The following is a 16882-nucleotide window of genomic DNA, read 5'->3' as shown; positions in this document are numbered from 1 at the left end:
TCATATAAATAATGAGGTATTCTGCCCAATATGAACTTCTACCTGCAAGTAATATGTCTTCAATAGGTCAGTTTGGGAGAAACTATCCTAAGGCTTGAGGAGTTTCTCTTTCTAAAAAAAAAAAAATTCTTTCTATACAAAAAAAAAATACTATTCTTGGCAGGGAATGCGTGTCAAACGCCAATACAAACTTAAATAGAACAGTTTCTTAAATAGAACATAGGAGGGGAAAAAGAAAAAGTACATGATATCCAAGCCCACCCACAACTGGAAATGGCTGTTATTATTTATCACTGATTTAGACATAACGTAATACCTTGCTTGCTGGCAATGCTGTTCCACTGTGAACATCTCCCTCCAGATCAAATGTGGTTTCTTGAACAGCTCTAAAAGCAAGACATTTCAAAATTACTTTGTTAAACATTTAACAAACAACAAACACGGTTGCTAAAATTAGTGAATTAAAATTCAAGAGGTATATCACGCATTCAGTTAACAATCACTTTTTAAAACACTGTATCAGTCCTTTATTTAAAAACACTATGAATATTTATACAGATTTCCTTTGGAAAAATAGATTTACTTTTTTCCGAGTTTAGTGAGAGAACATAAAAATACAAGTATAAATAATATGAAAACACATAAAAATGTGTTCAACATTGTATTCATCATACTAGACTTGCACAATTTTTTTGCTCATCTCTTCAGTACTAAATGTTCAACAATCTTGATAACATAAATCATTAATGCAGCATACTAATTAATTTTATTATCTGATTATGTAAACCTGTGAGACCATCTGTTTATTGATCTGCAGGCTAGATGCAGAATGAACTCAAGATTTAAGCAAAATAATTACATGACAATTAAGTGGCTGGTGGCCTTCCTACAGACAGGTCACACAAAAAGCACATTGTACTTCCACATTAAAATAAAGTGGGAAAAAAATGGTTAAGCATACATATATATTAACTCAGCAGATTAGCCAGAAGAGACTCTTTCCTTAGGTGTTTTTCCTTCATTCATCTCTAAGGCAATTTGTTTTCTAAACCACAATATGCTACAATAGTACTTCTCGTTTGGACCCAGAGAGGATGGAAGTCACGATGTATTTTACTCCATGCTATTGAGTCTGATTTGAAGATTGTTTCTCACGTATATCTCTATATGCACTGAACAGAACACTTGAATCCCTACAAGCCACTAAATCCATAATCTTTTTCGTTTTTATTAAGGACCTATGATTCTGTATGAAGATACACAGAAACAACAGGATGTACAGGACTGTTAGCCCTTGCAACATCGAAACTAGAAGATATGTAATCACAGTGTAAAAAATAGTTGCTATTTCGAGGCATTTAGTTCCCTATCTTGACAGGCTCATTTTGGGCCTAATCTACTTAATTTTGAAAAGCTTCTAGTGGAATTTTAAAAGTTAGCATCTGAGAAAAAAAACAAACAACCAAACCAACGGAACTAGGCTCTCTGAAAACACTCAGCTAATTATTTACTTTTCCTGGAGGTTAGAGGAACTTCCAAACACATTAAAATAAGGTGTTTGATTATTTTTAACACAGAAGTGAACTTCAAGAAAACTTGTCTGAACACTTCATAATAAAAGAGACACTTGCTAATCCTAAGAAAAAACACAAGGTGGAGCTCAAGTATTATAATAGTTATATATTTAACACTTCAAAGCAGCTACTTAGGACTCGTTTACAGTTATACTCTAGTCATAGGCCATTCATGAGGCCTCTCATTCTCGTTTTTTCCAAGGGCTATCCCCTCCATCTCAGTAAGAAGTAAACAAGTTGTACTCACCCAGTTTTGTGTCTTGGACCTTTGACCATAAGACTTGCATCGATAGCTCTTTTAGGAATAATATGGTCTTGAGTGGGATCCACAAACTTAAATACGTGAGATGACCCAAACTGAACCTTCATTCCACTCTGCAGCATAGTAGTTTCTGAAATACGCTGACCTTCCACATAGGTTTCAGCATCAATACTTCTTGGGGTTACAGTAACAACTCCATCCATATTAGTGAGGTCACAGTGATGAGGCTGAATTCCTGGACCAAATAACTGAAAACAGAAACACAAAATAAACTAAATCATGCTGCAGTTGAAACTAAAATATAAAGATTGAGCTTCTGCTTAACCTATTAGCAGACCAGTAATTTAACTTCGCCTGCTTATGAATTTTACTGAGATCATTGGTACTAAAATCAGTTGAGTTTTTCCTTACAACAGAAATAATAAAACGCGCAGTTAACTAAAACGTGCAGCAGAAATCCCTTAATGAAGAGGTTTTCACTTTTTTGGCTATCTGCTGTTCAAAAGTGTTTTCTTCCACCTGCTGTTCCGATGTGAAATCTCATAATGCAAATATTTACAAGTCAACTAACTGTACTGATGTGGACCCACAGGGCTACAAGAGACTCCCTGACATGAACTTCATATGAGTATACTTGCTTTCTATATTTAAGAAATCCCACCTCATTCAAAGCAGTCGAGACTAGGACTTGATAGCCATTAAGCAGTTATCGTAACACTGATGTGTACCATTCAATCCAGTGATGAAAAAAGAATACTCTGTTTTAACTAATGAAATCCTACTTTCCTCTTAAAGCAAGAGGGAGAAAATAAAATAAATTGCAGTTATGACCATTAACACGAAATTGCAGTAACATTTAACCCTTCGAGCTTTGATGGGTATTCACATAATATTTTACTAGTTTCCACAATTACACATAACTGATCAGAGATTGGATCAGTTCTGTCATCTCAGTCTGTTTTTTTCCTATACCTGAATGGAATTGTCATCAAATTTTTCAGTTCCAACTTCAGTGACACTTAATTGTAGACGATAGAGCTTTGGTTTATCTCTGGAGTCCGAACCATCTGTAGAGTAAGTGACAAATATTAATTTGCAAGTTATTGAAGTTCAAATACTCACAGAACACTTCTACGTTATTTCTATTTAGCTAAGAGCAGCAACATTCACCAAAGTATTGACACCGAGTAACATTCTTTCAAGCATTGTTGGGAAATTAGTTGTTCATCGTAGTGTAAAAACATTTAAAGCAGACGAAGCCCACTCAAAGCAACTGTTACCTCCAAGTGCAAAGAAAAAGGTAGTCAAGAACTAGTATTCTGAACATACTTTGAAAAACCTTCCATATTTCCTTAGCAGTTTAGGCAATACAATTTTTGTTAATCAATAAGATTTTATGTACTACAACAAGGGGTTATTTAGAAAATAAGGTATCTGCAAATTTCTGTACTAAAAATATAAATTTTCAGTATTATCTAGTGCGGGTTGGCCCACGTGCAAAACTGTTTCCTTTTCATCAGATATTGACATAGGGCAATATTAAAAAAGAATCTTCAAAATGGTTTACCTATGACAGCTTTAGTCTTGATATAGAAGGACTGTAGCACTGCTGGCCTTATCTTTAGTCCGATTCACCTATATTTTCATCTCACAGAAGATAAGGTCAAAGGTAAATTTCTCCTTCCTTCTCCCCCCCGGGGAGAACATATTATCCAATAGAATAAAATTTCACAAGATACACCGGATGCAGCACAGGATTCAGCTGCTGCCTTCACAGGCTAACACAGATGGGTTTTGGAATACATATAAATCCTCCTCACTTCCCAGAAAATACTATAATTTTTAATATTATCAGATATTAAACTATAACTGTCACTTTTGACTTCTCTCCTATGTCTCCTCCAAAGGAAGGATGAAAATGGGGAGGCTTCAAGACAGTGAATGTCTTATCTGTGACCATAAACAATGATTTCAAGTCATCCTCAGAAAGCATTATAATATTGCAGCCATGTCACACACAGTGACACTGCCTTCAGTGGGATACTGGTCATCTTCAAACATTAAGTGAAAGTCAATATAAACAGAACCTCCATAAATTTAATTGTAAACTCCCAGCATTACTACCAGGACCTGTTTATTAAAATCAGAATGCAAGCCATTAAACCATAAAATTCCACTCAGTCTATGATGTCCTCTATCAATCCTTCAATAAACAATACCTAAAGGAACTTTAAGTCAACAGCACAGAGAAAACTTAACTTTTAAGTCTACACCAATAAAAAGCAGACAACACAAAGAAAGGCAGGCAAGAGTACAGAAGAACAGAAAACAAAGTTGAGTGGAGGTGGGGATAAACTGATTATCAGTGAAAAATACTGACAGCATTTTACAGGATTTTGACATGGGGAAAAGTATAAAGCATGATTCTAGTAGTAAGCTTCTTCTGGAGGTGTTGCAATGTTATTGACACAAAAACATCAGGCAGAGGGAGTCTGTAGTCTAGTACTGCAAATACCCATCATAATTTGAGCTCCAGCTGGCAACAAGGAGCCACATGGCCACTAGCCCCCATGGACAAAGGACCACACAGCTGCTTGCTCACGCCTTCCCCCCTTCCAAGTCCCACTGGGGAACAGATTCGAAAGAAGGGTAAGCAAAACTCATGGGTAAAGATAAGGAAAGGGAGGGATTACTCATCAATTACCATAACAAGCAAATCAGACTTGACCTGGAGGAAAAAATTAATCTAATTTATTACCAATCAAACCCAAACAAGATCCTAAGAAATAAAAACAAAACCCAAAAAGAATATCATCTTCCCACTCCTCCCTTCTTCTCAAGCTTAACTTTTAACTCCCCTCCTCCACAGATGAGATGGGGAATGGGAGTTGTGGTCAGTTCATCACACATTGTCTCTGCTGCTCTTTCTTCCTCAGGGGGAAGACTCCTCACACTTTTCCCATGCTCCAGCATGGAGTTCCTCCCTAATTTATTTATGAATTCGAAAGTCAAACATTCCTCCTCCTGCCCACATCCCAGTTTGTAAAAACTGGCACCCGAAAGATAAAAGATACTATTTGGAGCCAAAAACCATTATTCAACATGCAAAAGTGCTGGAATTTCAAAAGTCAGTGGCACAAAAGTCAGAGCTAGCTAGCTAGGACTTATTGATTTCTTATATCACTTTCTCCTAAGCCCTTTATATAGAGATTAGCGAACAGGATTTAAGGTCTAGTGATTTCAACCCTATACTAAACATACTTCCTCCACCCTGCACTTGTTCATTGCTGTGATCTTAAAAAGGAAAAAATCCTTTAAAATATTCCTATGTATTTCTGATACAATCTGTAAAATACATGATGAAGTATTATCTTTCCCAAGTGTTTAGTTAAGGTAACTTCTGGATCTCATTCCTGAGTTCAGCATTTGTGAATAATCAATCAATACCAAGTTCTTACATACGAAAGTTTACCTCACATGATCCTATAGCCTCAAAATAGCTGTATGTCACAGAAAGTGTGCTTTCACATAAGAAATGTAATTTAGTGTTACAAAGTTTCTGCTGAGGCTAATTAAGACTTTTGTATCTCTGGAGTGACCACTGTAACAAGAAAAAAACTTACTTTAAAACCACAGCACAAGGATACAAACACTTTTTTTGTACGCAGAAAAATAAGAAAAAAATAATGGGAGTTACTGAAAATTATTCAGACCACAAACATAGCCATCTATCAGTAAGAGCCAATTTCTATAGAAAAAGGTATCTTAATCTTCAACAGATTTACTACAAATTCTAAATAAGATGAAAGGTCTTTTTGTTCTAGGGGAGGGACGCAGGAGGAAAGGAAGTCTGCATTACACTGCAATGTAAAGTCTTGTATTTCCTGTTTCTCAACAGCTGGAAGCTCACTTAAATGTTGTTTGGAATGCATTCCTCCTAACTCACTACAGCAGGACACAGATTCTGCAATACCTATGGCAAAGTCCCTGCTCCCCAAACCATGACAGTACAAGAAGGCCGTTCTTCACCTCTAAGGACCAAACTTTAAAGACTTATGATGTCTCAGAGAGACAGTACATACAACTGAAGTAAAATAGCTTAAGGTCCAGAGGGGGAGGGAGTAATATATTTGGCTTTTTTATCAGACACAGCAGTAATTTTCTTTAAATTCAGAAATTTAAAAGGTCAAAGTTCTCAGAAACATAGGCATTAATAAACAATACAGAAGAAGTAGGAAGAGGCATATGTGTGCATAAGTAAACATGCGGCATGGAAGAAAGATGGCCTGTATTTTGTTTATTACACTCATGACCGAACAACATTAGTAGAGCTAAGTAGGTGCAGAAAGTGTCTAGTTCTTTGGGTGTTTTTAAGCTTAGAAAATTGAATTGGAACTTAACTCCCAGACACATCTTCCAGAAACAAGCTGAAGAAGCAAGAATTCTGATTGAAGATGCCAAGTTAGCCACTACTGCATGCATGAAACAATTATCTACCTGACAAAGCTTTTCCCAGTAACATCTTGTGAGAGTTCAATTAACTTGGTACAATTTGCATTAGAACTAAGTTTTCACAAATTGTTTTCCCCATAACAGAACTACATCCAATGATACATATGCATCTGTATATACTGCCTATCACAGACTGAAAGTACCTCTTAATCAGAAAGCAGACAGTGGCACCAAAGACCAGGCAGGAAACAGTGAATTAGGAAATGTTTTTTCAAAAACACTAAGGCACGTAAATGTACAGTAAAAGCCACTATTATCACACAGCAGAGGGTAATAAGATGCACGGTATATTACTATTCACCTATAGTCAAAAGTGAAATTGTTTATGTAAAATATGTAAAAACAATGGCTTTCTATCACTTTATATGCTAAGGAAGCACAACAAATAGGTTTCATGACTGCATTTATGCAGTTATGAGTCAACAATCACACTTCAAATAGAAATATTATAGAAAACAAACAAACAACTGTGTAGTGAACAGAAGTGAAGAGTCACTAATCTCATCAACTCAGTGATTTATAATACAAATATATATTATTGATCAGCAGGAAGGGGAAAAAAAAAAGACAGGCTCCCTTCATGCATTACTTCACCACTAACAGGTAACCCTACACCACTTCAGAGATAATTTTTAATTGGTTTCACTATTCCAATGCTGGGAAATAGTATTGATTTAAAACTCGACTAAACGAAATTATGAGGATCAGATCATGGAAAATAATAAGTCCAAATCTGAACAAAAACATCCACGCAAGGAACTGCACCTATTGGCTTAAGAATTAGCTAAATCCACATTTGAAAAGGAGCAGATTTCCTACACAAGTTCCTGAGTGCTAAGAGTTAAGACAGTAGGAACTTTAAGAGATTGGTTGGGTAGATTTAAACAGCATGACGAAATTGGGAGATAAGTCTGCTCTTAAACTTCAGACAAGATGCACACTTCCAGCAGAAAGAAACAGGAGTAAACGTTTTTTGTAAAGCACGATTCAGCAAGAAATGTGACAAAGCTCCTTCAAACTAATGCGTAAAAGCGTTACAACATACTATACTGCAATTCTGTTCTCAGAAAAGGTTGGCCAGGGAAGCTGTCCTGGCCAAGGCTTTCAAGCTCCTTTGAGTTGTTATACCTGAATGTCCTCAGCATCTCCCACTGCTGTAAGCTCTACAGCTCTGGACTTCTACTTTGTGATGAAGTAGGAAGAAAAGCCTTAAGGTTTTGCCCCCTTTCTTTTTTTTTTATTCTAAAACTTTATAATTTTTATTTTAGGCTTGCAGGATAAATTTCAGCGACCCACATCGTAAAAAAAAATGTCTTTTTGTCATTTTCTCACCCTTTAAATAGTACTATTGAACAACTGAAATTTTTAACACCCCTGAACTCATCAGCAGCCATGTTCACAGAAAATCTAGACAGTATCCTCTGCTCAAAGTGCCGCCATATCTCACTTCAGTCTATCCATTCTATTTCTATTACTATCAGATCTATTTCAGTTTATTGGTTCATTTACATGACATGACAGAGACAACTGCCAACTGACACATTTACAACCACAAACTACTGAAGTGCATCCTCTACCATACTGTGCAGAATCTGATCCTCACTCTATAAAAGTCATACAATCAGCAACTTCAGCAGCTGTGGAGAAGTGGAAAAATGGGACATACTTCCAGCAGCCAACTTACTGGACTGAAGTCTACTATGGTCTTCTGCAAGAATATCAACAACCAATGTTTTGACAGAAGTACACTTCTACAGGAGTTATTCCAATAACAAATAAAAGCATCCTGAAATGCATTGTTCCCAAGAGACAGACAAGACTCTAGAATACTACGACATCTTTTTCACACTCTAAGATCACGATTCAAGAAATTTTTTTTTCTGTAAGATGCAGCCAGATTTTAAGCTTTCTACTTAATGGTTTGGTGTTCCGGCAGAGCTCATCTATCTTAGTTAGACCAGCACACTCTGTAGAAATTTTCAGCTCTCTGGAATAGTGATATTAATGAAGTGGAAGCCCAAATTCATCAGAGTTGAGCACTGGCAACAAAAGTTTGAAGCGTTCTTTAAATCTCAGTATTGTACTTCACAGTCAAGAAAAGGTGCGTAACACCAACAGACATACAGAACTTTTATAGTAGTCTAGAAAGTAAAATGAGGGAACAGATACTAAAAAAATAAGAAAAAGAAAAGGCTTTTTTTGGTACACACTTCACCACAGAAAAGGAAGTGGCTTTGTATCAGTTTGGCAAAATGAGTACAAAACTGAACATTACTCTGAGGAGAATCAGAGATCCACAATGACTTGGAGGTTAGGTTGTCAATTTCAAATGCTACAGACAAAAACTGAAAAAGACTTTACTGTCTAATGTGGCTAAATCTCTTTGATGTATGCTGCTAGACAACATCAATACCAGGCAGCAGAAATACTGAAGGATGCTATGGAACACCACAGAGTAGAAAGTGAGGTCACTTTACCAGAGGTCCAAACACTTATTTCCATAAAAATCATCACTGATTTCATCCACGGAATCAACATGGTCGAATACTGAAAGGCATGGCTAAGTTGCATGTCATTTACCCAATCCACTTTTTAACTACAAATTCTGAAAGCAGATGGATCAAAGAATGTTTCTCTTTCTACTGCAACACTGCTTGTTAACCTTAACTGGAAGGTTGAACTCTTCTGATGGTAGTACGTTCATGAGGTATTTGATGCTTCTTCACAGACTGAATAATTAAATGGCAGTTGACAGGACAGATAACTACTTCACAGAAGTTGCCCCTTGGAAAAAAAAGTAAGATAAGCAAGACAGCCTTTCATTTGTCAAAAAGAAACAAAAGATTTACAGCCAGCAATGTTTTTAGTGACTAATGAGAGAACAGTATTAAATACAGCATTACCTTCGTAAGTGTGATAGTTGTAGTACGCAAAGTGATTCCTTCTCCCTGGGGTTAGAAACACATGCAGAGGACCCAGGTGAAGGCAGCACCAGCAGACAGATACCATGCAGAACATGCGGAAGAGGGCAGGAAAAGAAAAGACAGGAAAGGGTGAAACTGTAGCCTAACAACTCATTCAATTCATACGGACGAAGTGCATTAAACTCTTTCATCTTTAGAAACTGCATAGAATATAAAGGCATCAGTACTAAAAAGCTACTGAATGAAACAATTCTTATTATTTAGAAAAGCGACAACAAGCTGTTAGAAGAAAAACATGAACAATAGGTCAGTCCCACAGGCAACCTGCAAAGGCTTAGTACACAGCATTGCCACCTGTGGCATTTCAGATTGTTTTTCCTCTATCCCTTAATGGATGTCTTGCTCCACTGCTCAAGCACAATGTTTTATTACTGAAGCAACTAGGCTCCACAAAGTATAAGAGTTTAGAGCACAGGAAATCAGAATCACTATTAAAGGAACCCAAAGTATTAACATGCAAACCAAACCTCAATATATAGAACATAATACAAATGAGGCAATATGTTCTGTGTACTGCTAATTTTATCTGGCCTTTTTTTAAACGGAAAAAAAAAAACCCCACCAAAAACCAATCCACACACTATTTGACCATGAATTTAACCTCTTGTTTACAGCTCTGCTCAAAGTTTTCAGATTTTGTCTTCTCAATTTCATATCTTGCTTCCCAAAAGTTAAACAACCAACTTCAAGTCTGAAATCACTTGTTTGGATACCTGCATGTACCCAAGTTACACTTAATAGAAAACAAGCTGCAAATAACGAAATCACCAAAAATTAAAAGACCACATCCATATTTTCAAACAAGAAGACAACAGAAATTAAGAGAAATCATACATGTTTTATTGGTTGTTGTGCTATAAACAAACTATAACCCCTGACTGTTAATTGTAAATTACAATGAAGCCCAGAGAGTTGTAACGATACCAAAAATAAAAGCCAGCCTTGCTAGTGATTTGAAGGTTCCATATAGGCTAAAAAAATCTTTAGCAAGCGTTTGATTAAAAAATTCATGCTTCTGTCCTCCTAAAAATGTATTTCTCACGTATAGCACTGTCAGATGTATCTTACTAGGGATGCTATAGTATGCATCCCAACGTAAAACAAACTGGATTTTAGCAGTGCTTTTCTGGTCCATTCCAACACACACACCCACACACACCCACATACACCAGATGACATGTTAAGCTTTAAGTTATTATCAAGTTTTAAACCTCAAAATCCAAAAGAAGTTAAAGATTGAATGATTTTTTATTTTTGAAACACTTAAAACTTCATCCTTGAAATCATGCTAATAGAGACAAAGTCTTAGTCAATCATTTTTCCCTTCTTTAACTCCAAACACTTGCTACTAAAATTTTGGTATTATAACAATATGCAGCTCTACCTCTAGATAGCTCAAATTCAAAATCTGACACAAGAACAACAGATGCGGCATTCACATTCCAATTGACTTTCCTGTGCTTCCAATGGAACACTTACTATTTTTTGAAAATCAAAATGACTATGTAGTAACGTAATTTCAGTTATTACATAACTGGAAATTCTTACCTGGGCTTAGTTCTACCAGGTATGGTAGTTTCTCAGGAGGAAGGCAAGAGCCATAGCCAGACCCTTCAACTCTTTCCTTCCCCTTTAATGGCTTTCCATCAGCTATTTTTTTGGATTTCTTTGGGATGTAATCAGGAGGTCGCCTTTTCAACTGAAAGACTAGTATTCCTAAAACACAGTATTACACATCCTTTGAGACTCAGTGTCAGTGAACAAGCACACATCTTACATCTGTTAAGTGTTTGTAAGTATTCTATTGAATTACTTTCAGCTTACCCAGTTTCTGATACTTCATTACATAGCTATTTTTAAGTTAAAATTATTTAAATGATTAGTAGCATACTTCTCTACAGTACTTAATTTAGAAACTTTAGAATAAAATATAAAGCCTTTCTGCTGTCTAAAGATGTATTACTACAAACAGTGCTGACTGAAAAAGTAAGTAACCCTAAAAGCACCTACTATTAAGGGTGCCTAAAAGCAAAACAATTAAAAGTGTATGTTCTAGTTTCTTTACAGGGGATCCACAACATGGCTGACAACACCAAAGGTACAAAAATCTCAAAACCTTTTAGACATACCTTTATCACTAGGCCACTCCCTGAATATCTGCAGTGGACACTCATCATCATCAAGAATAGTTTCTTTAGCACCTTTATCATCAGAGTGCTGAGCACCAGGAGGCAGCATGACCTAGAAAAGGACCATTATCAGTTTTCAGAGCTATTAGTGGACAATTAGAACAGAAATATATCTTCCAATTATTTCCTTTTGTTTATAACAAGAGATAAAATAATTCAGTAATTTGAAATGCATTTTGCTTTCCAAGACTTTTTTTCTAACTCTCTTGCTTCTTGTTTCAGTTAAATCACATTTCCCAGAATACCAGATATACTTGAAAAGAAAGGGAATGCAAGTTAAACTTAAGGGTAGACAAGACCATCTTTCAGTAAACAAAATTGTTCGAATTTCTCAACATCCAAGAAAAAAAAAAATCAGTGGAGGTGTTAGTTAAAAAATAAAAGTGTCCTTTATTATCTCATACACTGGAATCACGGCAAAAGAGAATGTTGTTATACCTCCTGCATCCTAGTCTTTCTCAACCTTTACCTGACCTACATAGATACTATGGGCACAAAATTGCTTCCTGCTCTCTACCATTAAGGAATAGCCAAACCGAAGTATAATTTGGTAACAGAACCACAGAGCTTTTATACCTTTTAAAGATACATATCCTCACAAGGCAGTGGAAGGGGCAAACAGTGATTCACAAGTTCTGACTCTAAACAAGACACAGCCTATGATTTCATGAACATTTGCATTAGTGCTCTCCTGAGTGATCAAGCATAAAAAATAATGACAGGCAGTATTACAATGCCCAAGTACTTTCAAAGCTGAATAAAAGTAAAATAAAGTATATTTTACTCCCTCATTTGTGATGCCAGTATCACCAATAATGTTATTTAAATTCATAGACAACTCTATTTTAAACAAACTGCTTAAAATTATTCTCATCTCTGACCTAGGGAAACACTTCTGAAGAGATGTAGCTATTGGCTCCTGCACCCTACTACACTGCAGCCCTCAAGAGGCTTTCCACTCTTATTTGTGGCCTCCTCTCTACATCCATTTCAGTGCTAAATAAGTTCTCACAGATCTACCTCAAACATCCTTTCATCTTCTTCCAAGCAGGAAACAAGTACATTTGAGATCAAAAGTATGTAATCGAGTCATTGGTCTTTCCCTGAAATATTTTCTATGCAAAATCTGGCTAAACATAGGACTAATTAAATTTTCTTTAATTAGATTTTCAAATAGACTTGACATTATAAAATGACAGAAACATTAAAATGCACAAACTGAAGGGAAACAGAAACGTATCTATACTCAAATCTTATCTTGCCAAACCACTCTATTTCACAGCTCGGATTTTAAATAAATTATACCTACAGAATAATTTTCATTAGCTAATTAAACTAACACACTGTTTCAAGCCTTATTCAAAAGGCAACAACTTCTAGAACCCAAAGCCCTCAAGACAGAATATACTAGTTATAACACAAAAACTACACACATGCATACCAGGGGCTGACCAGTACCAGGGACTCGGCAGCAAACAAAAGAAAACCCAAATGCACTGAAGTTAAGAGAACAAATGAAATACAAATACATAGGAGCTACTACTTGACCCTGACATTACTTCTGCCTTTGAACCTGGATAAGCACCTGTGTTGGGCTCAATGGCAGCAATGACAAACTAGACAAGTTAGAGAAGAGGGGCCACGAAAGCACTGATCATCTTGTCCTTCCAGCCACTTACTGTTCCTCCCGTCTCTCAGGAAGCGTAAGCCTCAATATTTCACATATACCTCACCAGAGAAAAAAAAACCAAACATGTGACCTAATCCGCTCAAACACATGCAACACCACATCTGAGCTTATGCAGGCCAGGAAGCTTCTAATCACAATGAAGACATTTTAGAAAGCATCTTTACATTTTAAGTGAGTGCTGCCTCTGCGTCACCCACAAAGATGGAATTCCTATGTTTTAGAATAATGGAAAAACACAGGACCAAATCTATATTATGATTGGGTTTTGGCTCAGGGAGAGAGACTTGCTTTCATTTTGAAGCACAGAAGATGCAGTTAAAAAACCCTTCATGAATTTGTATCCATACAGACTGCTGAGATCAGGCACAGACACTTCCCTGGTTTCTCCAACAGTATAGGCAACTGAGATGGGTAAAACTAGCTTAACATCACAAGTCTTGGAAGTGAGTTGTAAGCTGACAACTGATGAACTGAAATAAATTCGTAACAGGTAATTAGGAAGAATATACTCTGCTTCCTCATGTTCATACTCATTATCATATACAAATGATCATAAAGTCACACCAATCTATATTTAGTAATTTAAAATGCAGGGAAATGTGCAGAAAATACAAGCTAAGAAATTTAAATGAAGTCCACAGCAACTTAGTATTTGCTGGGATAAACCAGTAAGAAAAGGTAGCACTCAAAAACTTTAACCCCCTGTGGTATGTAATAGCTACAAATCAAGTTACCATTTCTATCCTTAGCAAAAAGTCACACAAAAAAGCCTATGCTATAACAGTTCTTCAATACGCTCTTTTGTCATTTTAATGTTTTTAAAATGAAAACCTCATATCTACTATATGTTTTAGTAGATATACTTATTCAAATTAATCAATCATGAATTTTCATTACAAGGAGGGAACACAGATTGCACATTTCCATCAAAAACAATGAACTCTGCTAAAAAATACTTAATGTCTCATGTCTGCAGTCTCTGTTTCTTAAAAAAAAACCCTAATTAACACGAATGCATGTTTTTGCTCGACATTATAATAAGTTACTTACGTCTTATCCTTGAGTAAAAAATAAGAGCATGCTGAAACAAAAGTCTAATCAAGATTCTACTTTTAAGAGTTAACTGATTTGCTGTATGCCTCAAGTCTTATGCCCTAAGTGAATATGCACAGGTAGCTTGGAAGACTGTCTAATTAATTTGACATCTTGAGAGATGTGCAGTGAACCCTGTATGATTCACGGAGACTCATACCAAGTAAACAGAAACAAATAAGATGTATATGGGAACAAACTTATTTGGTCGACTACATAGAAAAGCACTTTAGAAGTGGGCAAAAGGTACAGTGCAGCACACCACAAACCCACAGTATGAAAGGAAATGAAACTGCCATTTATAGTAAAATTTGTCAATACTGTTAAGAAAAACTCTTACCACTTTCATCTTTCAAATGAAACTTCAGAAGTGAGTGAACTTTATTGCAGGCAATTAACTGTGCAGCCTTATAAAGGTCTTGTCATAAAACTTAAAATCCATCTTAATAGTTAAGTAAAGCACAACACCTTACGTCTTAGATGACACTTCACCTGCCATTCAGAACAAAGTATTTTTAAATCCCAACCAATAAGAAACTGAAATTATAGGTTTTAAACCCAAGAATAAGTAAAGAACAGGAACACATGCAAGATAGATTTGTATTGTGCAGAACACTGTAAAGTGTCAGGAGAACAGGGGGAAAAGCCCCACCAGGTGTAAAGAACTGCTACCAGACTTCAGTGTAACAGAGCACTAATGGCCATTGCACCTATTTAGCACTGTATTTTTGCGTTTCCAAAAAAGAAAGCAGAGATGAAAGACAAACTAAAGCTTGGGTATTTTGATGTTTCAAGCAAGGAGAACAACTTCGTAAAATATCTGGCAAACAGTCAATTTTAAAGTCAGTTTAAGAATACTGAACTCTATTAAAAAAGGAAGGATTATCCTATTTTAAACCCAAGCACTAAATCAGCAGACACAATCAGGTCAAGTAGATTTCAGCCAACTACAATGACTTATCACAAGCAAACCAGTAAGGTCTTCTACACTTAAAGATTGTTGTTATTATTATTAATTATTAATATTATTATGGTATTAGTCAATGAAGACCACTCAAATATTTCAAATGTAAACATAAGCATATAACTTAGGCCAGTATAAAAACTTACTAAATCAAGAATATGCATCACTCAGAAAAGTAAAAATACTTTCCAGACAACTAATTTAAATCAATTTGCTTCACAGCAAAGACTTTGTTAATCTTTCCCAAGATCAAAGCAACATTCCCCAGACTATTTTCTACATTAAACATCCCTACAGAAGATCAGAGAACAAGGGGAGGTGAGAGAGAACACCACCACCACCACAGTGACTTGCAATAGTTTCCCTGGTAAGTATACAACGAGCTCAAAACATTTCCTAAGATGTAAGTATTTTGTAATATATCATACACCCTCTAACTCTGAGATAAACAGAGGCAAAACTATTTTTGAAATTCAGTCACAATGCCTCTGCTGTAACCTACAATTCTCACAAACCAGGAGAAAAACATGCATGTCAAGTCAGCAGCCTATTTAATAAGATCAATGACTGAAAATAATGAATTTCATATACAGAACCCACAATATGAAGATACTTGTCAAAATTAGAACTACATACAGAAAATAGTTTGCAGCCAAAACTGACAAACCATTTTTAATTTGCCATGTCATAAAATCCCTTACTACTTATAAAATTATTTATTTGTATAATAAAAATCTATGTAAAATCAGGCTGAAGTAAAATTAACTTTTGCAGTATCTCAATTACAGTTCAATGGAGACAAGGATAAAGTGTCCAGAATTTCATTAAAAACATCTAGAACAAACATTACAATGTTGAAACAATAAAAACAAAGATTAGTTCAACATTACGAAACTACAAGAGTACTACCATTGAACAGCTTCCTTATTACTAATTAGAACAATGCTGGAGCAACATGTCAATCCCCAGCTAATTATACCACTGGAGGCTGTAAGCACAGCAAAACTAGAGACTCAAGGTTACTCAAAGACACTATAAAGAAAAATGGAAAGTAATTCTAAGGCCAAATAGATTTCCACATCCTTTAGAGATGCTAGAAAGTTCGGGGAATAGCAAATAAAAACTTCCTTACTGTTTTCTAGGGGCACTTTAAACACTGGAGAACAGAGAGGGAAGAAAGCACAATATCAGACAAACATTTTTCCCTTTCTTTCATCATTTTAAGGAGCAACAAATCCAAGTTTGTTAGACAAATAATAGTCAGAAACGTAATCAAAGATAGGACTCAAACAAGAAAAAAATGTTTTCAAATCTCAGGATTCTACTTCAAAAGATGATATGGACTGAAGTTTGTAACCCTTAATTGCTACTGCCACCCACGGGACTCTTGGATAAAGGCATACCTCTAAGAGACAGGTATTCTATTCCATTCGTTTAGAACTCCTAAAATAACTAACTTCTGAAAGTAAGCCTAAGTTTCACTTAGATGTTTACTCTCTTCTGATATGTATTGAGGGTAAGCTACCACTGAAAGGCACAAGGGAGCAGTATGTAACATTTACCATTCATAATGGAATTTATACTAGGCATTCATGCCTCTGAGCAGACACTTAGC

General features: G+C 35.8%; 1 protein-coding gene across 25 annotated transcripts in view; it reads right to left on the bottom strand.

Moving 5' to 3' along the window:
* The window catches only part of AFDN (afadin, adherens junction formation factor), a 121515-nt gene that overhangs the window by 63614 nt on the left and 41019 nt on the right, over window positions 1-16882 (bottom strand). For 20 of the 25 annotated variants that reach the window (XR_011337004.1, XM_069852235.1, XM_069852213.1 and 17 more), the window contains exons 7-12: window positions 11462-11573; window positions 10881-11048; window positions 9252-9296; window positions 2809-2903; window positions 1822-2084; window positions 317-386 (exon numbers count right to left, since the gene is read on the bottom strand). Coding sequence is in view for 24 of the 25 variants with exons in the window: in XM_069852235.1 (XP_069708336.1) it covers window positions 317-386; window positions 1822-2084; window positions 2809-2903; window positions 9252-9296; window positions 10881-11048; window positions 11462-11573 (753 nt within the window). In the remaining variant the exon portion in view is untranslated. The remainder of the gene's footprint in view (window positions 1-316; window positions 387-1821; window positions 2085-2808; window positions 2904-9251; window positions 9297-10880; window positions 11049-11461; window positions 11574-16882) is intronic. The other 5 variants (XM_069852221.1, XM_069852223.1, XM_069852230.1 and 2 more) reach the window with 1 other exon arrangement.

Source organism: Phaenicophaeus curvirostris, chromosome 2, assembly GCF_032191515.1.
Source record: "Phaenicophaeus curvirostris isolate KB17595 chromosome 2, BPBGC_Pcur_1.0, whole genome shotgun sequence".
Taxonomy (NCBI): Eukaryota; Metazoa; Chordata; class Aves; order Cuculiformes; family Cuculidae; genus Phaenicophaeus; species Phaenicophaeus curvirostris.
This window is presented reverse-complemented; position numbering and strand designations above follow the sequence as displayed.